The sequence below is a fragment of the Dipteris shenzhenensis genome, chromosome 26 (assembly GCF_047967505.1).
Source record: "Dipteris shenzhenensis isolate YYH24624 ecotype China chromosome 26, Dip_SZ_1.0, whole genome shotgun sequence".
In the NCBI taxonomy this organism is placed as follows: Eukaryota; Viridiplantae; Streptophyta; class Polypodiopsida; order Gleicheniales; family Dipteridaceae; genus Dipteris; species Dipteris shenzhenensis.
The window spans coordinates 6484391-6509532 of record NC_141621.1 but is presented as its reverse complement, the minus strand read 5'-3'; the positions used below and the strand labels follow the sequence as shown (position 1 = coordinate 6509532).

General features: G+C 46.2%; 1 protein-coding gene across 1 annotated transcript in view; it reads left to right on the top strand.

Moving 5' to 3' along the window:
* Positions 1 to 25142, top strand: part of LOC147884589 (uncharacterized) — a 56260-nt gene that overhangs the window by 17563 nt on the left and 13555 nt on the right. The window contains exons 3-4 of the mRNA XM_087398019.1: positions 830 to 1129; positions 1196 to 2410. Of these exons, the coding sequence (XP_087254145.1) occupies positions 830 to 1129; positions 1196 to 2410 (1515 nt within the window). The remainder of the gene's footprint in view (positions 1 to 829; positions 1130 to 1195; positions 2411 to 25142) is intronic.

Sequence of the window (25142 nt, the reverse complement as noted above, 5' to 3'; positions counted from 1 at the left end):
ACGTTCCATGCCTTCTGATTTGTTCTATGTTTTTGCTGATAACAATAATAAAGAATGCTCTGCGATGAAAGGTGTACATGGAAAACCTGAGGGAAGGGGGCTGGTGCAAGAGTGCATCTATATTCCAACAGTATTCAGGGTACAGTATCTCAATCCCGTGATCCTAAAAAGACGTGCAAATGAGTCTCTACATATATTTAGGCATTTGGGTGACTGGCTTTTAGCGTAGAATGTGCCCCCATATCAACAAACCTTGTAAACATATCGCATGCTTTGCTGCATACAGCAAACCACCACCTGGGGAATCCAGACTTTCATACATCAATAACTGGTGTGTAGAATTGATACTTGATAACACTTTGAATGAACTAGGAGACGTTGCTATTGTGGCTTAGGTTGGTTCCTTGCAACAATTTCGACATGCTTGATATCTGATGTCTTCAGAGGTCACCAGATTGAGCAAGACTGTGTGTAAAGTGCCAAAGAGAACCTTGGAGGCTTTGTAACTTTGGGGAAGAAAATTTTGATGGTAAACCATACTATATGGTCTCTTTAGTTCATAGATATGCCAGTAGTGCTTGGAAGAGATCAGTCACTTTTGTTTTACTGGATAAACTCAGAAAAACTGACCTTATTGGGAACCAGAAACTTTCCCTGACAAAGAAAGATGATTAGAAGAAACCTTTGTATTTCATTATTCAATTCAACACAAAACTTTGTTGAAAACTAAGGTCATTCTTTCAGCTTGATGACTTGCGCCTTTGAAATTTGAGTAATGTTAATGCAGAGACGCATGAGAGTAACTGACAAGATTTTGGAATGTTTTCAGGTTCTTGATCTTTCATTTAACAAGATCTCACAAGTTCAGCAGTTGCAGCAGTTAGGTTGTTTTCCCAATCTTCGTTCACTCCAGCTCAATGATAATCCAGTATCAGAGCTCCCATACTATGTAGAGAGAGTTCTTGAGGCTGTACCATGGCTTGCAGAACTGGACAATGAAGCTTTAGCTGAAAATTTAAAGCACCAAGCAATAAGAAATGTTTTCTTAAAAGTCATGAATGTCACTGGTCTGGAGTATGTACAATCAAACATAATGAAGGGAAGAGTACCAGTTTTAGGTCTAGTAGATATTTTTAAATGGCAGGAGATCAAGATAAATCACACTAGAGGAATGATCAGATTCCCAAAACAGCACAGGCATAGCCTTGGTTCTGTGGTTCATGATACAGCCATAGAAAGAAATACAATCTCTATAAACAAAATCATGGTAGGGGATGCAGATGTTGCTGTTTTGTGGACAATATTATTAGAAGTCTCCCAAATGTACAGTATAAGCTGGCATAGAACAGGATTCTTAGATAAAAGGTATTTGCCATCTCAAGTCGAGGCCCAGTGGAGATTACAGTCATTCCAAATTATGTGCCTAAATCATCGACGACGACTTTTTTCTGGTGCAGGAGAATATACTTTTTCCAATAGGAATAGAAAAGATGAATGCTTGCAAAGCATTTCAAAGGCATCTTATCACTATCCAGAAGAAGAGGCCAAACATTTACCACAATGTTTTAAACAGCTGGGATATCGAGCTCTGGCAAGGAACAGGGACACTTCTGACCTTGAGCTTTGTATGCAAGAGCATATGCAGTTCAATGACAGCAATTATAAGGAAATATTTGAAATAAATCAGGCATATCAAACGGAAATCATTACCCATATAAAAAGAATAGTAAGGCTACAAGCGATTTCAAGAGGTATTATAGCTAGAAGGCAATACAGAGATCACAAAATTTTACTTTCTGAGAAAATCAATCTTAGGGCCAAGTTGCAGGATCAGGAAAAAATATTATTCTCCTTGGTAGCGAAAATTCAGTCCCATTGGAGGGGATGGAAAGTTAGGAAGTCCAACATATTAAATAGCCTCTATATGGAGAGAGAATTTAGGCAGCAGGCCCTAGTAAAATTTCAGGCACTTTGGAGAGGTTTCAGAACCAGAAAATTATTTCAGCTGGCAATAATAAAATCAAAATATGAGGATTCTGATGGATTTGAGTATGTTGCAGTCGATGAGCATGAATTTCTACCAGAGAAAGTGGATTTTGAGAAATTTAATGCAGGAAATGAGCTATTACACAATGAAGTATGTATGCACAGCTTTCCATACCAGCAGCTACAGCTCCCTTCAAATGTAAAAAAAGATTCAGAAGATACCAGTTCTCCAATCCTCCTCATCGAGGAGCATGAAGTAATAAAACAAAAACTGTCACAGGAGCATACAGTGGAAAATAATAAAGATCTTTCATGTATCGATGCACAGCGGAGCTTACCTGATTGTGAGAACTTAACAACTGGATTGGCCTTATCTTCCCCAGATGTGAACTCACACGAATCACGAGACATGACTTTCTACAAGGTATCATCCTTCAGCATTCAGTGTTCTCAAAAGAAGGGCCACGGTGTGTATATGGTATTATATTGCAGTAGGTCACCATAGCTTGAGTTTCCATTGATCACATATGTAATGTCAATATCATGATCCTTAGTAAAGGTAGTATAGAGAAAAGTACGAGAAAGTCATCTGTTGAAAGTAACCTTTGATGATGATGTTCAGTCTTTGATTCTGGCATCTACCTTGCAATGGACAAAACTTATAGACCTATACTCGTGCGAAATGAGAGTCTTAAGGGTAAATACCTCAGTTTTCCATTTGCAGGCATGCTTACAAATATGAAGGGATCTATTAAGATACACATAGAGAAAATTTTGATTATGCATTGAAAATATTTTTTCATGCTCTTTGGCTGCTCTTTCCCACAACTTTTTGCCTGTTATCGACCCTGACTTCTTATATTTATTCCAGCCCCGCAATTCTACTGTAACCCCTCCTAGCCCACCTTGAATAACGAGAGGAGATGAGAATAAGAGTAGGAGCTAGAGTGGTACACACAAACAAGAGAGGGACACTCACATGTTGATCTATAATGTGTGCATTTGTTGCTGTAAAACCGTATTAAAATTCTCTTCCATCCCTCACGAGCGTGCAAAATCCTTGTGAAATCCAAAATAAGGGCCTTTTATAAGGCTACGGTGTAGTGCATATATTCATAGGATAGGCATATTGTACTTTTCTTGATTTTTCATATTTTTTTAATGCTTGAAATGGACATCAATTAAGTATGAAAGAAAGAGCTGAGAGAAGAAACCCTAGGCATAGATACATGATGCAGAGCATGAAACATCCATGGTAGATACCACTCAAAGAGTCTGAGCAAATGAAAATCTTGATAAGAACTAGCACCGTGTCTGTAAATGCCACGTAATGCCTGTGGTGGTTTCAGAAAAGAAAGGACAACCTCTCCACTTTTTGAGAAAAATCATCGTCCTGACTGAAGCAAACCTAGAAGTACCCTGCGTCCTCAACCAAATAGCCATCACAGTGTGTATAATGGTTGTCCATATGCTGGCCAAGGGTACGAGCAGGGTGGACCGGGGTGCCATCAATAGCTTCTGTGCAAGTGCCAGGCTGTGATGCCCGCTCCTCCTAGCAAGTGTCCATTGATGCATGTGTAGGTGTACTGAGAAAAAGGGATGGCATTAAGTCAACAAAATTGTACATTCTATGACATGTGAGACATGGTGTAAGGATCACTTCAGCATTGGAGTACCTCGCTGCTTGACCAAGCAACCAGGAGGTCTCCAGGATAGTTAGAAGTAACAGCGCACTAGGCTGATATTGAGGTGATCTGACCCGGAGGCCACTTGGTTGAACCAACAACTTGGAGTGAACATACGTTAAGGATGACAAGTTGTGCCAATCGACATTACCTATTAGTCTAGTTTAGTGTCAATAAGAGCCACTAGAAGGTGCACATGGAAGATTTAAGATAGCACCAAAGAGTGAGAGGATGGCAGAGGCAAAATCCCAAAGTCTTTCGGACCTGGTTGGGACCGAGTGAACTCCCAATGAAGCTTAGCTTCTACAGAGATCATTGCTTACATATCAGAGAGGAGGATTTCATTGACCCCCCAGGATACACACAGATCTACTTACCCCACTCACTGAGGATCTCTATTGGGCAGTTCCGGGTGTCTTCACATAGACTTCGTATCGAGAGCGGCAAAGCAGAGCGACCCCCCAGAGAGAGGCGCATATGCACATTATGTGACATGTAGGAGGTTGAGACGAAGGAGCACTTCATCTTCAGGTGTCTTGTTTACTATGAGATCTGAGGGCGTTTCTACTGCCTCTTCAGAGATAGCTATGGGATTTTGGCCCGATTCCTCTCCTACCCAGACCAGCGATGTTTGGCAGGTTTCATTCATGAGGTACGTAGACACCTCGAGAGGATACTTCGAGCACAAAGACGTAGACTTTTTCCTTGGCTGACCCCTCCCAGAGCTCTATCACGGAGTTTTTTCAGCCAGGTCACATGGACCCCCACGAGACGAGGCCTCGACATGACCGTGACCCGCCGTAGCCATTGACCCGATAGCTTAGACAGAGGATTGACACACAGATCATACTTGGGGACATCCCTTCCCTGTTTAGAGTTGGAGCCCGACCGACAGGGGTCACGGTAGCCCTTGTTAGACACAGAGCTATGACCAGGAGACGTGATAGGGCCGCACCCATGAGTGGCCGACAACACTCTATCGCCGATTTCATGCCTCCATTGCCTCATCCACCTTGATGTCCTAACGATGATGATGATGATGATGAGATTGATATATATTCGACCACTGACATGACTATGTTGACTTAGTACTACCATTTTGCATTTTTTGCATTATGCATTGGTGTGGATGCTCGTTTAGTAGCTCCACCACCACAGCTCGTTTACACCAGTTTTTTCACAGTCTCATAGACCCATCGGTCTTCCGAAGACTTTAATAAACTTTCTCTCTCTCTCTCTCTCTCTCTCTCTCTCTCTCTCTCTCTCCCCCCCTCTCCCACCTCAGTGTACCTGCGCACTGACTTTTTACGCTCACGGGCGATCGCAAGTTTATATTCCTCCCAGCCAACTCTCAGGATAAGATTCGTCCTGTCACGTACGTTTCTTCGTTATTTTTTTCCATCCTTATCCCTGAGACCCCAATCTCCCTAGATAGTTCCTGGCCACATGTCACATTTTAAGCCCTTACTTAGATGCATCCTTTTTCACCCCTCTCTTGGAGTTCCCTTTTAAAACAATTGCCCCTTGGCAATTTACACATTAGATGCACCTAGGCCCTAGCCCTATTAGAACTATCTAGTCAATGCCATTACGCCCTCACCTAGGACCTTGGCAGTTACTTCTCTTGACCATTTAATTACGCACATTAATTATTACAAAGTTGGTCATCTAAGAGAAAATGCCCACCGATCTATCCGAGGTCATGCTATCTCGGCTAGAGCATAACATTCCTTCCCTCTTCAAGCATCAGCGTCCTCGATGATGAAATCTGGGAATGCTCTCCGCAACTGGTATACGGATTCCCAGGTAGCTTCCGATAGAGGCTGACCATGCCATGCAACCAACACCGTGGGTATCTTCCGATTTCGTATTTGCATTGTTCCTCGGTCCAGGATTCTTGTTGGTTTGCGCCTTGCAATATCCTCTATCTCCTGAAACAAAACCACACCTTCGATTAGTGAGTTGAGTCACCTGTATGCAAAAATTTCTTTAAGCGCGAAACATGAAAAACCGGGTGCACCTTACACCCCTGTGGCAATTCTAATTTATAGGCTACACTGCCTATTCTTTTTAGAATTAACCACGGCCCACAGTATCGAGGTGATAACTTAGCACACTCTCCTGAAGTCAACGACTTCGAGTGCGAAGGAATTCTGAGAAAAACTTTTTCTCCTTCTTCAAATACTCTTATAGACCGATTTTCATCCGCATACACCTTGGCTCTATCCATAGCCTGGCGGATATTAGCTCTCGCAAGTGCTAGCATCTCCCGCATCTGAACTACAAAGTTCGCGGCACTAGGCACTTTCTGAGGTACTCCAACTATAGTCGGATTGGCTGGTCTATAACCATAGTTCAGCTCAAACGGACTGAACCCAGTAGATGAATGTTTCCTATCATTGTAGGCAAACTCCAACAATGGCAACCACTTGTCCCATGTATGTTGCCTCAATGACACATATGCTCTCAGCATATCCTCTAAAGTTTGGTTGACTCTCTCCGTCTGACCATCCGTCTCAGGATGATCCCCACTACTCATTCCCAACTCAGTCCTTAGTGTCTCAAATACCGCTGTCCAAAAATGACCGGTAAACCTGACATCTCTGTCTGACACTATGGATCTAGGCAATCCATGCAGACGAAATATATGTCTAATAAACAAATCCGCTACTTGCGGGGCACTAATAGACTCTCTAGTCGGAATGAAGTGAGCCATCTTGGTTAGACGATCAACCACCACAAGGATAGAATTATACCCTCCTTGTGTTGCAGGTAGTCCTACAATAAAGTCCATGGAAATGCTCTCCCACTTAGTGGTATTTCCAAGGGCTGTAAAAGTCCGGGTGGCTTCACCCGCTCGGCCTTACTTACCTGACACGAGAAACACCGTGTCACATATTCATGAATATGCTTTTTCATCTTTGGCCAAAAGAAATCTCGCTTCACGAGATCATATGTCTTCTCGACTCCTGGATGTCCCGCACACGGGCTATCATGGCATTGTCGAATGACTCTCTGCCTGAGATCATTCTGACCAGGTACTACAACCTTGCCATTTCTAACTAGCATACCATCCCTTATGGTATATCTTGCATAAGTTTGGCCTTTTCTGGATGCCAGGTCATCCTTTTCATTTTCCCCGGGTTTTAACACATGAGCCTTAGGCCATAAGCTCTGGACAACTCGTCCACCTTCTGAGTTTCTCTAATCTCGGTCATTAGAGCACTCTCTAATACCATGAAACTCAGGTTGTGCATAATGCGAGACAACGCATCAGCTACCTTATTGTCTTTTCCTCTTCGGTACCGAATCGTTAAATTAAATTCCTGCATGAGCTCTGCCCACCTAGCTTGGCGGCCCCTCAAGTCAGGCTGTTTACAGAAATGTTTCAGAGTATCATGATCTACATCCACATAAAACTCTGAACCATACAGATAATGCCTCCATGTTTTCAAAGCATGGATAACTGCATACAACTCCAATTCATGAGTTGGCCAATTCCTTTGAGAGGGAGAAAGCTTCTTGCTTTCGAAGGCTACTGGCCTTCCCTCTTGAAGGAGGACTGCTCCTACCGCAATGCCACTTGCATCGGTTTCTAGGAACAACGGTTTCTGGGGATCAACTATTTTTAACACCGGTCCTGAGACCACAGCTTGTTTTATGGTGTTAAAACTTTCTTGTTGATTCTGTCCCCAAATAAAAGGTACTTTATCTGAGGTCAGATCAGTCAATGGCAATACTATTCCGGAATATCCTTTGATATGCCTTCTATAAAACTGGACAAATCCCAAGAATGATCGCAATACAACGCGGTCAGACTCTGAGGGATTGGCCAAGTTAGTATCGCAGCCACTTTCTTCGGATCCATTTCTACCCCCTGTGGAGTAATTATGAACCCTAAGTACTCAAGCCTAACCATACACAGTATAGTTTTCTTTTTATTCACGTAAAGACTGGCTTTCCTCAAAGTACTAAACACTATCCTTAAGTGTTCACAATGCTCAGTAACACTTTTACTGAATATCAAAATATCGTCAATAAAATGTACTACGAACTTTCCGATATACGGACGTAGTAAATCATTCATAAGCATGACGAAGGTCGCTGGAGCATTGGTAAGTCCGAAGGGCATTACCAAAAACTCATAATGACCAAACCTGCTTCTAAAAGCGGTTTTATGCACATCCTCGGCTCTAATCCGGATCTGATGATAGCCGCACTTAAGATCTATCTTGCTGAAAATCACGGCTCCATGTAATGCATCTAGCAAATCATCAATCCGAGCCATCGGATACCTGTGCTTAACAGTGATATTATTTAATGCTCTGTAATCTATACAGAGGCAAAACGTATCATCCTTTTTCCTCTTTAATATCACTGGTGAAGCAAAAGGTGAGAAACTTGGTTGAATCTGCCCCAGCTTGAGGTATTCTTCCAGTTGCCTACGCACCTCCGCTTCTTCAGTAAAACTCATTCTATAGGGAGGTCTATTTACAGGTTCTGCCCCCGGGATCAGTTCAATCTTATGCTGAACTTTCCGCTCTGGAGGTAACCCATAAGGTAGTTCATCCCTAAAACATTCAGAGAACTCCTCTGTTATAAGATTAGCCAGCTTGGCCATCTCACCACTTTGCGTAACATCAGTGCTAGCCGAAGACTCATCCACCGGCTCTACCGATGCGGTGCAAAGGTACAAAAACTCTACTTGAGCCTTTCTTATTTCCATCACGGAAACCAACGGTCCCTGAGGTATATCTCTTTCACCTCGCAAGACATAAAGCACATCATTCATCTTGAATTGATATACGTGCTTTTTCCAATCAATGGCTGGATTCTTCCTAGAATGCCACGCCATTCCCAGGGCTATATCCGCATGAGCAAGCTTGGTCATTTCAAAATCCAGCTTCTCAGTATAGTCCTGAATCCGAAGCTCCAACTGGGTAACCCTTTGGTCCCATACTTCAGTTGAACTTCCGTCTGCCATCCTGACTGTGTACGCATAGTCAGATGGACTTGTCTTTAATTTCAGCCTCTTCACGAGCTTGGAGTTAATCACATTGTGAGTTGACGCTGAGTCAAACAACACAATGACATCATGATTGGCCACTTGCCCTTTCATTTTAATCAACTCCGTCTCGTTGAAGGCTGTATACCCCGTTGCTGCGGGCTTAGATAGGATGTTATCAGGTGCACTCGTCACTAACTTAGCAACAGATACACACAACAAACAAGGTACTAACCTCTGAGAAGGTCCCGCCAGTTGCATCTGCATATGTTCCGCATTGGGACTCTCCTGCATTTCTACGTCGCATTCAGATATTATCATATTAGCCGTGCGACGATCTTTGTTCAATGGACAATCCTTCCACTGATGTCGCTGAAGGCAGCCGAAGCACAATCCTTCTTTCCTAGCTTTCTCTTTTTGTTCAGGGGTCAATGAGGACTTTGACCAAGCCCGGGCTGCCATTGGAGTTATTTTCCTTTTCACCCCAACGGTGGTACTTGTTTTTGCTGGTCCCTCAACCGGCTTCACCTGCTTGGTTTGGCCACTTGGCTGCGAGACACTTGTCTTTGAAACCCATTTCCTCTGAAATCCCCCTTTTCTCGGGTGCTCATACTGAGTCCCTGCCTGCACAAATCCACCAGACCTACCTCTGGCATCCTCATAGTTCAGGGCTACTGCTATAGATTCATCTAATGTAGTCACATATTTAGCCCGAACTTCCATTTTTATCTTGTCGTTCAGTCCATAGATATAGTCTTTTAACTGAACCGACATAGGGAGAGGGTCTGTTATTTTCATAACACATTCCCTAAATTTGTCAGTGTACTCTGCCACTGACAAGCTCCTCTGACGAAGACTTCTATAAGCATCCCAAGCTCGGGATTCTTCATCAGGTGGGAGAAAGTGTTTCTTGAATTCAAGTTTGAACCCTTCCCAGGTGGTTGGAGCAACTTGATCCTTCTGTTGCTTTATCCACCATCTATCCGCTGCCTCAATAAACAGGTGTGTGGCCTCGCGGATTTTCTTTAGATCGGATTTAATCTCACAAATGGCGAAGGCTTCTTCCCACTTGTGCAACCAAACCTCGATCACATCAGAGCTGCGCTCGGTCATCCGACCAGCGTACTTCTCCGGTCTATAATTAGCAATATTGGGCACTTTGACCCTAGCGCGCTCTAAGGAATGTACACTGGGCTCTGGCTCTGCTGGAGCTTTGCCCTTGTCAATCCTAGACGGTCTAGCCGACAAGGCTTGCACCATCTCCCTAATCTCATTTTGACCAGCATTCACTTGAAGCTGCTGGTTCATAATCTGTTGCAAAGCATCCTCTAATATTGAAATCCTACCAATCAAAGTAGGTGCTGCGTGATGTGACATCTGTTGTGTAGATTGAGCTCTAGACTCACTAGGATTCACCCTTGAACTCTGCCCTTCTGCTTCCATTTTGTTGAAAGGGAAATTTCTTTTCTTTTCTTTTCTTTTTTTTTTTTAAAGGAAAATATATACTGCCTCCTTTTTCTGGTTTTTTTTTTTTCTTAAAAAAAACTCTACACGCCAACCTCCAAAGTAAAATATATATACCGTTTTTCGATTTCCACTCTGCGTAAACGATAAACTCAAACGAACGGAAAAGATGCTCCCTGGGCTTTTCGTCAGTTCCGATTTTATCAGATATCTCCGAATTACAGTAGGTCCTGCTACCGATTATCCCATGTCTTCATCTGATTCGCCGTCGATCGATTCCGTATCACGTTCCTACGCTGGTCTATTCTAGAAGCTGCGCCTGGTTTCGTCAACGACGCCACACTATCGCAATAAAATATCAACCTGCTCCGTTCGTAATTTTCGTCACTTGCGTGGAGATGACGATACGCAGACCTTATCAGCAGCCCTGCGATAAGGTGCCCCTTCGAAAATTCCAGCCACAATTTCAGAAGTCCCGTCTGACCGGCGAACCACCACGCTATCCAAAGCCTTGCATCGGCGCTCAGAGTATATGCCGCACGATGAAGCACCCAACTGCTGTAGTCACGAACAAGTCACTCCTCACGCTCAGTTCCCCCAGTCGCTTGAAATCGCGATCACTTTGCCCCTTCTCAATTCGCGATACCGGTTCTAACTGCAACCCGTATGATCGACCATTCTTTCTGCCTTACGTTAATCTGCATCTCCTACTCGTCGATCTCCCCCTTGCTGCGCTCTGATACCAAGTGTAACAAATTTCTCCCTAGATTTCGTCTGCAGTACCTGTCTAATAGTGTACCTGCGCACTGACTTTTTACGCTCACGGGCGATGGCAAGTTTATATTCCTCCCAGCCAACTCTCAGGATAAGATTCGTCCTGTCACGTACGTTTCTTCGTTATTTTTTTCCATCCTTATCCCTGAGACCCCAATCTCCCTAGATAGTTCCTGGCCACATGTCACATTTTAAGCCCTTACTTAGATGCATCCTTTTTCACCCCTCTCTTGGAGTTCCCTTTTAAAACAATTGCCCCTTGGCAATTTACACATTAGATGCACCTAGGCCCTAGCCCTATTAGAACTATCTAGTCAATGCCATTACGCCCTCACCTAGGACCTTGGCAGTTACTTCTCTTGACCATTTAATTACGCACATTAATTATTACAAAAGTTGGTCATCTAAGAGAAAATGCCCACCGATCTATCCGAGGTCATGCTATCTCGGCTAGAGCATAACACTCAGCACCTCACACAATAACTTTGCCTTTTCAAACAGGCCCAAAACTATCGTGATTCACAACCCCAGTCAGTGGAGGCCTGTTCGGGGCTTGCTATTGTCCAATGCTGGCCACTCCAGGGTGTGCTCATAGCCAGAGATGTGCCCAGGTCGTGAGAACTGCAAGAAGTCAAAGAATCTACCGACGACTGTTCGGGGAGTTTGTACCTTCATCACGATCTAGGCCAGGAGCCTTTCCTACGTGGGAACTGTTGTGGGAAACTCAATGTGAGAACATCACAAAGATTCAAGTCAAATTGACGGAATGGATAATCACAATGATCTCCAAAAAACAACAAATACGATTCACATATCTGAATGCAATTGTCAACTGTGTGCAACCACCAAGATCAGTTGAGTGAGAGTTAGTGGAATGTCATTGAAAGAGGTTGGAATTACTCGGCCAAAGTTTTAGCAGAAAATACACAGAAGGAGTAGTGAATTTGCAAATATGAAAAAGAGCAAAAATTGCTAGAGAACCCTCTAGAAGAGCAACAACTCACACAGTCTACTAGGGAAAGCAAACCACCAGCAAGATTGACATATGCCCAGAAAGGCAAAGCAATTTAGATTGAAACCACCAATTATGCTCTTATGACTACCATCATGGCTACAAAAGAGCCAGTGTACTTTGAGGATGCAGTTAGCCAAAATGGCAAACTGCTATGAATGAAGATATGGAAGTATTGTATAAAAATAACACTTGGGATTTATGCAACCTTCCAACAAAAAAGAAGGCCATTGCAAAAAAATGGGTTTATAAAGTAAAGTACAATCCGGATGGAAGCATTGAAAGATACAAAACCAAATTAGTTGCAAAAGGTTTTGCACGGGAATATGGTCAAGATTATGATGAGACTTATGCTCCAGTAGCGCAGATAGATTCCATACAAATTTTGATATCACTAGCGACACTCAGCAGATGGAATCTGTACCACTAGATGTCAAAAACGTTTTAATCAATGGTGGTTACTTAGATGAGGAAGTCTAAATGCAACAACTTATAGGGTATGTTGAACCATGGAAAGAGATTAGGTTTGGCATCCCAGGAAAAGTCTCTACAGCTAAAGCATGTTGAGAGACCACGCTCGACATCATGTGATTACATGTGCATAGCACTAACACATATAGAGTGCTATAAAGGAAAGGGTTAGATACCCTAACCCTAACCCTAAATGGGTTTGTATATATTCTACATTTTCAACTAAATCTAGTATACAGTTAGTCATTTGTGGTGTGCTCTCTAGCTATTCCCTCTCTCCTCATCTCCACTCTTCTCCTCTCCCCTCTTCATATTTTGTCATGGTATCAGAGCATCCTTTCCTTCCGCTGAGGCATTGCGATCCTTGAGAGTGAGAGATCGAGTGTTCTCTTCCGTTGAGAGAACTTCCGTTTTATTGAGAGAAAATTATGTCCATTGGTGAGAGAATTCCGTCCATGAGAGATTGAGAGATTTTCGTTAATCTCCTTTCATTCGATTCATTGTTCCTTAAGAGATTTCTTGCTTCAAATATTCCGTTGAGAGAGAGGTAGGGATACTACTTGCTTCCTATGAGGCAAAGGCTTCTTCAAGCCTTTTCAATTCTTGGCTTCAACAGCTCCTAGCTTTGGAGGGAAATCTGCCCTGAAGCAGCTCGAAGGTTCCTCCATCAACCAAAAGAACCAACGCCCAACAGCAAATCAACTTTAAGCTGCTCATAGCGCCTTCGACGAAAGCACCTTCTCCTACAGCATCCCAACCGCAAGGCGGCCCCTACAGCATCCCTACAACAATAACTACTACTCATATGCGGCCACTTCCATTTACATAGCGTTTGCTGCGCCTCCTACATCGAATAGTCCGTCATACCCACTGCCAACAACAGGCTCCTTCTTTGGAGCTCTCAATACATCGCTGCACTCCTCTACCCATGCTTAAGAAACAGACGAATGAATCTCTCCACCATCGATACAATGAGCTAGCACCCGTCGTATCAGTGCACCCAAGTAGAAGACCACCAACCTTCTGTCGGAATTACCGAGCGTAGACGGCAGCCATTAACTTGTAAGGCACAACTATCTCCGACTCTTTCTGCGTTGCCATAGCTCCACTCACATTGCCGCCTGCCTCTGTGCACGTGACTCCAACGGCTGCCACTATGACCTCCTAAGCAAGGATAGCTTCTCTGCACTTCTACGGGCTCCAATGACCTACAAGCAGCGTGCAACAGAGCTCATAGCTCCAGGCTCTTCAAACACCTTCGATGGCCACCACCAGAGAGCCACCTACAACTAGCCTCCAGTGGGCTCCTCCTCTATGCCACCTCCAAGGCCATCTACACAGCCTAGTACACAGTAAGGAGGCGCTCCACGCTCGGAAATCAGACAACGCCCACAACTTGATGAACGAAGTCACGCGTCCAATGCCCCGATGGATTTTCTCCACGGTGACAGAATCTTTTAGATTTCCTTGCGATCAACCTTATCACCCTTCACATAGTACCACATGGCAAGGTGTCAAAGGTGCCACGTTAGTAGCATCCCGCTAGCACAGGGAGACCCTATCCTGCCACATCATCAAACAGCTCATCAATTGCCACGTCATCAGCCAGCTCATCTCTGCCACATCACCAGGCTAACATCAGCATTGCCACATCATCATCCAGGTCATGAGGGTTGACCAGTCAACTACCACGTCATCTTGTCCAATCAGCAGTGCCACATCATCACTACCATGTGGCATTATCCCCTGCCAGGCACGTTGACCCTTCTACAGGCACACTTGGTGCTCTGCATGTGCACCTGCCTACCACATCAGCACAGTGCTCCACTGCCACACTTCTTCACAGGCACAGTCACCACGTGAACCCTTGACTGTCACATCATCATTGCACCCTTTTTTTTTGCCCCTCCACCTAGATCAAGTCGTATCTCTTGATCCAAGAAGAATTTGAGGACGCTCCCAAAAGGAAAATCACTTGATTTTTCATGCTCTATGCGTCACATCACGCACACATTTCGGCGCAAGTTTCATACACTTTGAGCCTTGATGACAAATCCACTTCTTTCACGCACATCAGCCTCTACATCGACGCATCTGCCCCAGCACATAAAAAGAAATTATTTGCTATTCTTTTCTTCGATCGACGGTTGGTCTAGATCTAGATCAGAGTACACTAGATCGCCATAGTAGAGACGATTTGAATTATAAGCCATGCCCAAAGTTCCCTACTAGTTCCTACTCGGAGTCAATCCTTACGCTCACATGCGGTTTCACATCATCACATTACCTGAAACCCTACCATCTTCGGATTAGTGAGCAGTCTTCAATGGTATTGACACATTGTATCAGTGGGCAGATTGCATACTATTGCACATTTTCACTTCACATTGCCACCATTGTAAAGCCTTTAATCAGACTATTTTCTGGCATTTGTGCACATCATTTTGAGCCTTGTAAATCCTCTTGGCTATTTCCGGCATCATTTGCCACAAGCCTTGTAACATATTAGATTATATATTGCAATTCTATCTTCACCCACAGTTCAGATTTCACTTGCCACAGTCAATGTTTTACAGTTGATTCAGACAGTGATTTTCACGACAGTTTGAGTACATTTCTTGCACCATGTCTACGACTAGCAACCTCAATCTGGAGGCATCTTCTAAGCTAGACAACTCCAATTACGGCACATGGAAATATCGAATGGAGACCATTCTTGTACTTCAGGACAAATGGGAGTATGTCGATGGGTCTACACCTAAACCATTGGACGATCTAGCCAGCAGTAGCTCGACTCCACATGTTGTCACAGCACCAGTAGCGGGATCTACAGCGAGATCTACAACTACACAAATAGTTTTCACACCTGTAGCAGATCCTGCCATTGCCCGAGCACAGGCAGAATGAGATAAGAAAGACAAGTATACATATCATCACTTAAAGCAAGATGTCATGCTAGGACAACTCAACACAGTTAAGATATCAAAAGAAGCATGGGATATGTTTGCAACTCTATACGAGTCCAAGAACACTTCTAAGATTCTCACACTGACGAGTTTCCACAACAGTAGTGAAACTAGTTATGCTTACGTACTCAGATTCAAAGATTACAATAATCAACTTACAGCAACAATAGGAGAGACAATGAATCCCGTAGAAATGATTCAAGTCATCCTGAATGGACTAGGAAGGGATACGAGAATCTAGTCCAAAGTATTGCCATCCAATGGCAAATTCCAACACTGTAAGAACTTCAGTGAGGTTTACTTGGAGAAGAACTCAGGACTTAGGCCATTCACGCATGCAAAGGTCATTTCAATGATCAAGCATTCATAGCTTCAGATAGAAGCAGAGGTAGAGGTAGAGCATTCCAGCGAAGTGGTCATCATCAACAACAAAATCAGCATCAAAGTCAGAATCGGCATTAGAATCATCCTCAGCAACATCAGAAGCAACAAAGAGGAAATCATTCCAACTGAGGAAGATTCCAAGGATGAGGGAATGCATCCACAAACGTGTCAAACATTCAGTGCAACTATTGCCATAAGTTTGGACACTATGAAAGAGATTGCTGCAAGAAGCAGTACGACCAAGGCGGTGAATCCAGCAGCAATCGAGGGAATTTCCATGGAAGAGGAAATCATCGTGGTGGTGGACATTCTAGTCACAGTCATTATGCAAATGAACATGGGAATATGTTCCTTGCAAACGAGGAAATGCGAGAAGACTGATACAGTATATCTAGATACTGATTGCAATTCAAAAGAGGATTTCAGCTATCAAGTCGACCAAGCAGATCAGGATCCTTGGTATATTGACAACGGTGCATCATCTCATATGACAAAGCATCAGGAATGGTTCACAAAGATGAAACCATTAGAAGGTCAGAAGAATGTTATCTACACGGTAGATAATACACCGAATCCAGTTCAAGGGACATGCATTATTCCTATGAACAATTTCACTGGTACGAAAGGATTTGTGAAAGATGTACTCTATGTTCCGAAGCTGAGTAAGAACCTCTTGTCAGTAGGTCAAATGATGGAACACAACTATCGAGTCATCTTCGACGTAGATGAATGCACTATCAGAGACAAATCCAAAGGATTTCTGCTAGTAGAAAAAGGAGTTAAGGAAGGACGCTTGTTCAAAATGGTAGGCACAGTACCAGATTTGCATGCCATGTCAGCTCAACCGCAACAGATGCCACTATCCGCAAAATGGCACAAGAGATATGGACATGTCAATTTCAAGAGCTTGATTGAGCTCAGGAATCAGAATATGACGATTGGGATTCCTAAGCTACAGTTTCTTGGAAAAGTTTGTCAAGCATGCTGCTTCGGCAAACAAAAGCGAACCAACTTTGCCAGAAGCACCCCTCGAACATGAGATATTCTTCATTTGATTCATACAGATGTATGGGGTCATGCCCAGACCTGCAACATCAATGGTTCACTTTACTACTTGACTTTCATCGATGACTACAGTTCTTGCAGTGGGACCCAGGGGAGTGGGAATGGATTGATGAGGGACACCGAGAGAAGAGCTTCCTCTTCTTTCGCTATACAGTTAGAAATGCCCGGAGGTTTCAGCTCAGCAGTAGAGGTTGGAGGTCCTCCAGAGCGCCTCATTGGAATAGTTTTCACATTTCCGCAGTTGTGCGGAAAAACTTTTGGCGTAGGCTCTGGAAATCCCTCAGGAATAGAAAGATCACTTTTTTCTTTGGCTTTCTATTCATGGAGGGATTGCAGTAAACCTATGGAGATCCAAGTTCGGGGCTGACCCTACTTGTCCTCAATGTCACATTGCAGTTGAGTCAGTACAACATTGCCTTTGGGAGTGCAGACAGGTGAGGACGAGATCAGGAAAGGTGTTGCTAGGATTTTCAGTATCTTTCATACATCACCTTTCTATATGACTTGGGGTTCAGTGACTTAGTTATCTCTTACTGGCCCTTAGGTATTTTTCGAGGGACAGGATCCAAATCTAGCTCTCATTGTACGACGACACTCAGTGGAGTCTTGTTCCCTCCAGAATGTTCCCTTCACTCATTTCGGAGCTGTTCATGCCTCAGTAGACACGTCTTGGGAGATTCTGGCTAGCATTGCAGCTTGGCATATTTGGAGAGCCAGGTGTACAGAGACGATGGATGGTATCCAGGTTCACCCTTGGTTAATGTGACTCCATTTGAGGCTTTGCATGGCTTTAAGCCAAAGGTTAGTCATTTCAGAGTTTTTGGCTCAGTGGCATATGCTTTGGTTCCAGATGCACATCGGACAAAGCTTGATGACAAGAGTGTCAAATGCATTTTCGTGGGGTATAGCACTAAAAGCAGGGGATTTAGGCTTTATAATCCCGCTACCATGAAGGTAATAATCAGTAGAGATGTTCTCTTTGCTGAGAATGAGTGCATGCAGCCCGCTAGTGCAGACTTGCCACCATACAATGACACCCCTTTGGACATCATCCAGTTTGAGGATGATGAGATGGAGTCTCTTGATGCTTCCCCTTCTACTTCTCATAGTTCAGATGGCTTGCCACATGTTGAGGATGGCTCTCCCTCAAATGTTTCAGAATTGTAGCCCAATTATTGAGAATAGACAGCCTCATGTTTGGAGGCATTATCAACGTCGTGAGGCCACTAAAGATGTTGATGCAGCCCCGAGTGGTATAGCAAAGAAATCTATTCCACGTTGGGCAAGGTTGACCATTCAAGATGCTAAGGATCAGCCTACTTTGGGGAAAACTAGGGCCAGCACTCAGAAAAATAAGAAAAAGGTCAATTTTGCTTTGATGACCTCAGTGATGGAAGCTGAAAATGAGCCTCAGAGCTTCAAGGATGCTCAGCATAATCTGGCATGGCAGAAAGCTATGGAAGCCGAGATTAAATCCATTGAGAAGAATGCCACATGGGACTTGGTTGATGCGCCCATTGTGAAAAATGAGTGGTTTCATCGACTCAGATTGGTCAGGGAACATTGACGACAGACGGTCCACTACTGGCTATTGCTTCTTATTGGGTTCAGCCTGTATCTTATGGCTCAATAAGAAGCAAGAGCGAGTCTCTCTTTCCTCCAGTGAAGCAGAGTACAAAGCTGCAAATTCAGCCACTACTTTTTAATGTGGTTAAGTAAGCTTTTGCATGACAGCCAGAGATGCATTGCCATAGCCAACAATCCTGTCTTTCATGCTCCCATGAAACACATTGAAAATCATTATCATTATGTACAGGATTGTATTTCTGATGGCTTCATTGATCTCATCTATTGTCCATATGAGGACAATGTGGCGGATATCTTCACCAAAGCCCTGTCAATAGATCTTTTCTTACGACATCAACATGGCTTGGGGATCAGAGACATTCTCACAATGTCAAAGGGGGTTGTGAAGTGATTCACAATGACATTGTTTTCATGTACTCCCATAGGTTGCATATCCATCATTGGTACTTTAGGTACTACAGGATACACCCGAGACATTTCCAGGGTACTTTCAGCCATATCTTTGAGGGGGGATTTGTAAGACATTACAAAGATATGGTGTTGTAGGCATAAAGTCAACCCTATGGTTGACCAGTAGTACTTGGGTACTATATATACCAAGTACTTGGATTGTTTCATTTGAACATTTCTATTGAAGCTTTCTTGTGTGTGCACTCTTGCTCACTTATGTTCACAACCTGTCTCCACTTTGTTTCTACAGTCCCGAACCTGGTTCTCTACAGGCTCACTAAAATCCCTCCATGAATAGAAAGCCAAAAGAAGAAAGTGATCTTTCTATTTCTAAGGGATTTCTAGAGCAGCCTCCAAAAGTTTTTATACAGCTCTACAGAAATATGAAAACTATCCCAATGAGGAGCTCTGGATGGCCTCCAACCTCTATTGCTAAGATAAAATCTCCTAGCATTTCTGACGGTGTAACAAAAGAAGGGGATGCTCTTCTCTCGGTGCCCTTCATCAATTAATTCCCACTCCCCTGGGTCCCACTGCAAGAACCTGATTGGAGAACCACCATATAACCAGAGTCTCCATGACCCAAGTGCCAAAGAACAAGGTCAGGATCAAAATACCACTGTGAGTCTGTGCCCCACTCCATGTAACCTGCAATCCTAACAGGCGGAAAGGCAATCTCCAAAAGAATATCATCTGAAGATATGAGAAGTTTGCCTCCCGATTGAACATCAAAGACAAGGGTCTCCTCATGTGCATCCCACAAGGCAATGACCTGTAAGGGAGCACTCGTCCTCGTAAAAGCTCCCAACCAAGTGGACTTTGTGATTGGCAAGTCATCTATATCTATCCACTCCGTTGGTATGGCTGCCTCTATCTGCTGCATCCTCCCAAGTCACCCTAGCTACAACATCTAAGGTGCCATCTAACCCACTCCAAAGAAAGTTCCTGACAGGTCTCATGAGCTGAGATATACAATCTCTAGTTTGCACCAACAAGAGAAAACAAACCAGGCAGTAGCCAATAATACTTGGTTCACAACCACTACTTTGGATGCAAGGTCAAGTCTGGTAGAACTCCAAAAAATGAGTTTTCTTGTGATGCTCTCCAACACGGGAGCAAACTACTGTGCTGGAGAGATGCCCATCCTAACCTGGCATCCTAAGTACCTGATGGAAACATTCCTATGAATCCAAGTGATCCTATGTCAATACACTAGTATGGAGTGTCCTCATCACTAATCCAAAAGCCATTGGATTTGTTCCAATTAATATGGGCCCCTGTTGCAGTGCAAAATAAATCCAAGGCTGTCTTGAAAGAGGTGAGTGTATGTGGTGTGGCATCCAAAAAAACAGCTTTATCATTTGTCAACTCACTATCCAAAAGCTCCTCCTCCTGCCTCAATAGAAGAATCAGCCCTATAATATCAGCTTGAGCTCTAAGGTAGTAGCTCATAGCTTCGGCCACGAATAAAAAGAGAAAGGGGGCTAAAAGGCATCCCTGACGGACCGATCTGGTAATCTAAAATATGTCTCCCCTAACTCCACCAATAAGAACCTGGCTATGGGCTGATCTGTAGAGAGGTGACACCCCTCTGATCCATGCGTCTGTGAATCCAAAGCGAGAGAGGGTACTCTCTAGAAAACCCTAGTCTACTCTCTAATAAGCTTTCTCAAAGTCTAGGAGTAGAATGGCAAGCCTATGGCCATTATGCATGGCCAATTAAGAAGCCTCCCAAAATGAGAAAATATTATCGAAAGTGCTCCTCCCATGCACAAAACCCGTCTGCATATCATGTATAATATTTGGAAGAAGGGGTTGTAGACGTAGGCTGATTGCTTTTGCTAGGATTTTGTACAAAGTGCCCAACAAAGTGATCAGTCTCGAAACTATATCGACCATGTGATAGCGATTGAGGCTGCTCCTGCGAATGCTCCTAGCCCCCCCCGCTCCCGTCTACCTCCCTCGCGCCGCGCGGCCCCCTCTCCCCTTCCCCTCCTCCCTCTCCTCTGCCTCTCGCCACGCTGCCGCCGCGCCACCCTCCATTCGCCCCTCCTTCCTTCTTCGCCTCTCCTTCCTTCTCTGCCCTCCATCCGCTCTCCTTCCTTCTCTGCCCCTCCTTCCTTCTTCGCCTCCTCCTTGCGCTGCGCTACCACACCCCCGCCTCCCTTCCTCCCCCTTCCCCACCTCTGTGCCGCGCTGCCACCCCCCCCGTCCCCTCCCTCCTCTCCTCCTTGCTTCCCCGCCTCCGCGTCACGCCGCGCTGCCACACCCCCGCCTCTCCTCCCTCCCCTTCCCCGCCTTCCACCGCGCTGCCACCGCTCCCGCCTCCTTTCCTTCCCCTCCCTCGCCATTCTCTCTCCCTGCTACCGCCTCTCCTCCCCCCACTTCCTCGTGCATCTCCATCCCTCCTTCTTTCCTTCCCCGCCTCCGCCTCCATTCCTCCCTCCCTCGCCTCTGCCATTTCCTTTCCCCCGCCTTTTGGAGCTTTCGCAGTTTGTCGGTGCGGTATGGCGGCCGTAAGCTCGGAACCGGTGGCCCAGACGGACTCCCCCCCCCCCCTCTTCAGCCTACCGCATAACACTGATAGAGCATCAGGTCTCCTTGGTGAAGCAGGCTGCCAATGACTTTTCCCAGACTTCCGTTTATGGAAGAGTCATTGGCTACGCCCCTTCACGAGCAGACATCAGGGACTGGTTGCAGTCCACCCTATACCTTGAGGAGAGCCACATTGAGGAGGTCGCACTCATGGGACGTGGTATCTTCTGGCTCAAGCTCTCCTCGGCACAGGCTGCGAGTGATATGGTCAAACGGTCCCCTACCTCTATGGGCAGATCATCCTTATGGTCCCATGGTATAGGGGTTTTAGTGTAGCGGACTTCGATGCCCGCTTCCGCATCCCCTGCCATCCAGTTACCCTCATCTTCCCAGGCCTCGCAACAGAGCTTCGCCCGATCATCAAGGACTTGGGGGCGCACTTTGGCTGGCTCATGCAGGACACCTTCGTTGATGCGGCGGTAGCCCAAGGGGTGCCACGCGTCAAAGTGGCAGTCCTAGATCCGCAGAGTATCCCCTCGGAGTTTGAGATTGAGACGGACACAGGTGTGGTGATGCAGCGCATTATGGTCACTGGTCGCCCAGATCAGTGTCTAAGATGCCATGGCTTCGGGCACCAGGCGCGCTCTTGCCCTCGCTTCACGAGGACAGAACCTCGGATGGCCCCCAGCCAGGCAACTCAGGATCCCCCCCGCCAGGCATCGACAACCCCTCCAAAAGGGGAAGGCTGGACTGAGGTCAAAAGGAAATGGAAAGGAAACAAAACAATAACCAAAAAGCCCCCTCTCCAGCAAGAGACCCCTGTGGTCACCAGTCAGCAGCAGCCCGGTAAGGGGAAGGAGAAGGTCAGCCAGCCTCCTCCTCATCCTTCACCCCACCCCCCTCCTCCTCCCCCCTCCTCCTCGGTTCCCCTACCTCCCCCCCCTCCAGGACCCCTCCCGGCACCTTTGGTTTCAGCCCTCCCCTCTCCCTCGAGCATGATCCCGTGGGAACCCCCCCCTCCTCCTGCAGCCCCGAAGCTAGCACAGACCTCCTCCGCGCCTACCCCCCTGGCCCGGTGGAGGGGAGAGGCCCTTCCCCGCAGATGGCCAACACCACTTCAGCTCTTTCAACGGCCAGCACCCCTCTTTCTGGTTCTGACTCCTCATCTTCGTCCCCCCACCCAAGGGCAGCTCCTAGAGCTCTACCTTTGGAGTTCTACCGAGCAGGACCTTGGGATTACTTGGATGCAGCTGGTATTGGCTCCTTCCTTGCATGCCTAGACATCAGCATCTTCTTCCTCCGAAAGGGGGCGGAGGGTAAGGTGTCCGTCCTTGCCCCCAATGATGGTCCTAGCTATTCCTTGACTATCACTAGTGACGGGAATGAGCAATGGACGAATGAAAATGTTTGGGAGACGATTCGTGATCAGTCCCAGGAGCAGGTACAAGACTGGATTGGTAGTAGAGTAGCGGAGCTTCTGCAGCAGCAGTGGAAGGAGGGTGACGTTCGTCTGAGATGGCGCCACAACGCCAAACGATTCCTCCTTTTGGTCATCATTCGACCGCCTCTGGAGTGGATCTAATCGGAAGGGCTCCGCCCTTGGAGGACCTCAGAGGTAGCGGGCTTCTACAATATTTCCCTGGCGGAGGCTTCGAGTTGGTTAGAGAGAGCTTACCACCATGGGACGAAGGGCCTTTCCCCTCTGCTGAAGGTTTTAGAGGATGGGTCCAATGATCCGGCCTCTCCTTCGAATTCTTCACAGAAGCGCCTTCGTCTGCACACTGGACATCCTCCGACCACCTCGACATCGACCGCAAGCAGACAGTTGTTTGTGGCTCATCTCTCCTCTTCATGAGTATACGCATTATCTCTTGGAACGTCAACGGGTTCCACTCATCAGGATCCCGCGGCCACAGGAAGATGGTGCTTAGACAGGAGCTCCAGCCAGCTTTGGTGGGAAGGGTAGATGTGCTCCTATTGCAGGAACACAAGCTTTCGGCTTCTCAGACTAGTAAGTGTGGGAAGGTCCTCACAGGGCACTCCCACACCTACTTGGAACCTTCGATTGGCGAGCAGGGGAGGAGCGGAGATGTCTGTACCTCCATCGACGCTTCTCTAGTTCAGCATGTGTGTGGTTTTGGCACCTTGATCCCAAGACGAGCGCTTTGGGTGGGCTTGAATACGTGGGATCCCGCATCGACATCCTCAATATCTATGCCCTGACCGACCTTAGACGGAGAGCCGCTTTCTGGAGCTTTTTGACAGACTTATTGCCAAAGATGGATTCTTGGATTGTAGGAGGGGATTTCAATAACCTTGAGGCTCTAGAGGATTAGCAGGGACGGGGCCCAGAGTTCCTCGGTATAGCTCAGGCGGAGCAGGCGGAATGGGACTCCTTCTTATTTGCTGTGGGAGGTCGGGACAGTTCCCTTCCTTTTGCAGATGGACAGGGAGCTTGGACTTCTCTTGGGGTTACAGGAGGGAGGGAGGCAGACTTTTGGAGCAGTTGGACCGTTTCTATGTCAGTGATTGGGCGATAGGCAGAGGTGGAGAGTCAGGGGTGGTTCCAGGGATGACCCTCTCTGACCATGCCCCAATCATCCTAGTCCTGGACTCAGCCTCTCACTCCTTACCTCCCCGCTTGTGCCAGATCCCAGACTCCATCTACTCCAGGGCAGCAGTTCGCAGTAGCGTAGTGGACCTGTGGGAGCAGGATTGGGACCCCATGGGGGATATGGCAGCTCAGGTAGCTCAGGTTCTTGCCGAGTCTAGTCTCATATGTCAGCAGGAGGCGACTCTGGTCAGGCAGCAGTGGTGGGCGAAGGAGAGGGGTCTCAGACGAGACCTTGCCTCGATACAGCGGATGCAGCAGTCTTCTCCAGGCTCCGAGGAGCTCAGACGACAGGAGGTTAGAGCCCGAGCCATCTTAGAGGAGATCACCCAGCGACGCTTAGAGTTCTCGTTCCACGCTTCCAAGTTCTTTTGGGCTAGGAAAGGTGACAGGATGTGCAGAGAGTTCTTCAGGACTCATGGCCAGAGGTCAGTAGGGAAACAGCTCCGATCTCTTAGGGCACAGGATGGTAGTGTCAGGACAGATCCAGACGAGGTCAGGGACTTGGCGACAAATTTCTATAGATCCCTGTTCCAGCAGGTGCCCCCAGACCCTCGTGCCCGCCGTTGCAGGGAGGAGGTGTGGAGGTATACGCCGACGCTCGTGCAGCCTAGCATGAGTGAGACCCTTCTCGCCCCGTTCACCGTGTCAGAGATGCAGGATGTTGTGAGCGATATTGATGGGCAGAAATGCCCAAGTGAGGATGGGCTCTCTAGAGCTTTCTTCACCACCTTTTGGGAGCAGATCCACTAGCCCTTGCTTGTAGCCTTCCAGCATATCTTCTCCAGCGGATAGATGCCAGAGAGCCTTGCGACAGGCTTGATTTGCCTCATCCCCAAAGGGGGGGACCGTCAGGAGATCAGACAATGGCGCCCTATCACCCTCCTTCCGACTGCCTATAAAATCCTCGCCAAGATGATCAGTAGCCGCATCCGACCCCTGCTACATGACTTGATCCACGACACCTAGACTAGTTTTGTCCAGGATCGCAGCATTTTGGACAACATCTTCATGTTCTCAGAGGCGACGGAGTGGGCCCAGCATAGTGGCCAGCACCTTGCCATACTCCTTGACTTTGAGAAGGCATATGACAGGGTAGACTGGTCCTTCTTGGAGGGCACACTTTCTCGGTTCGGTTTCCCGGACG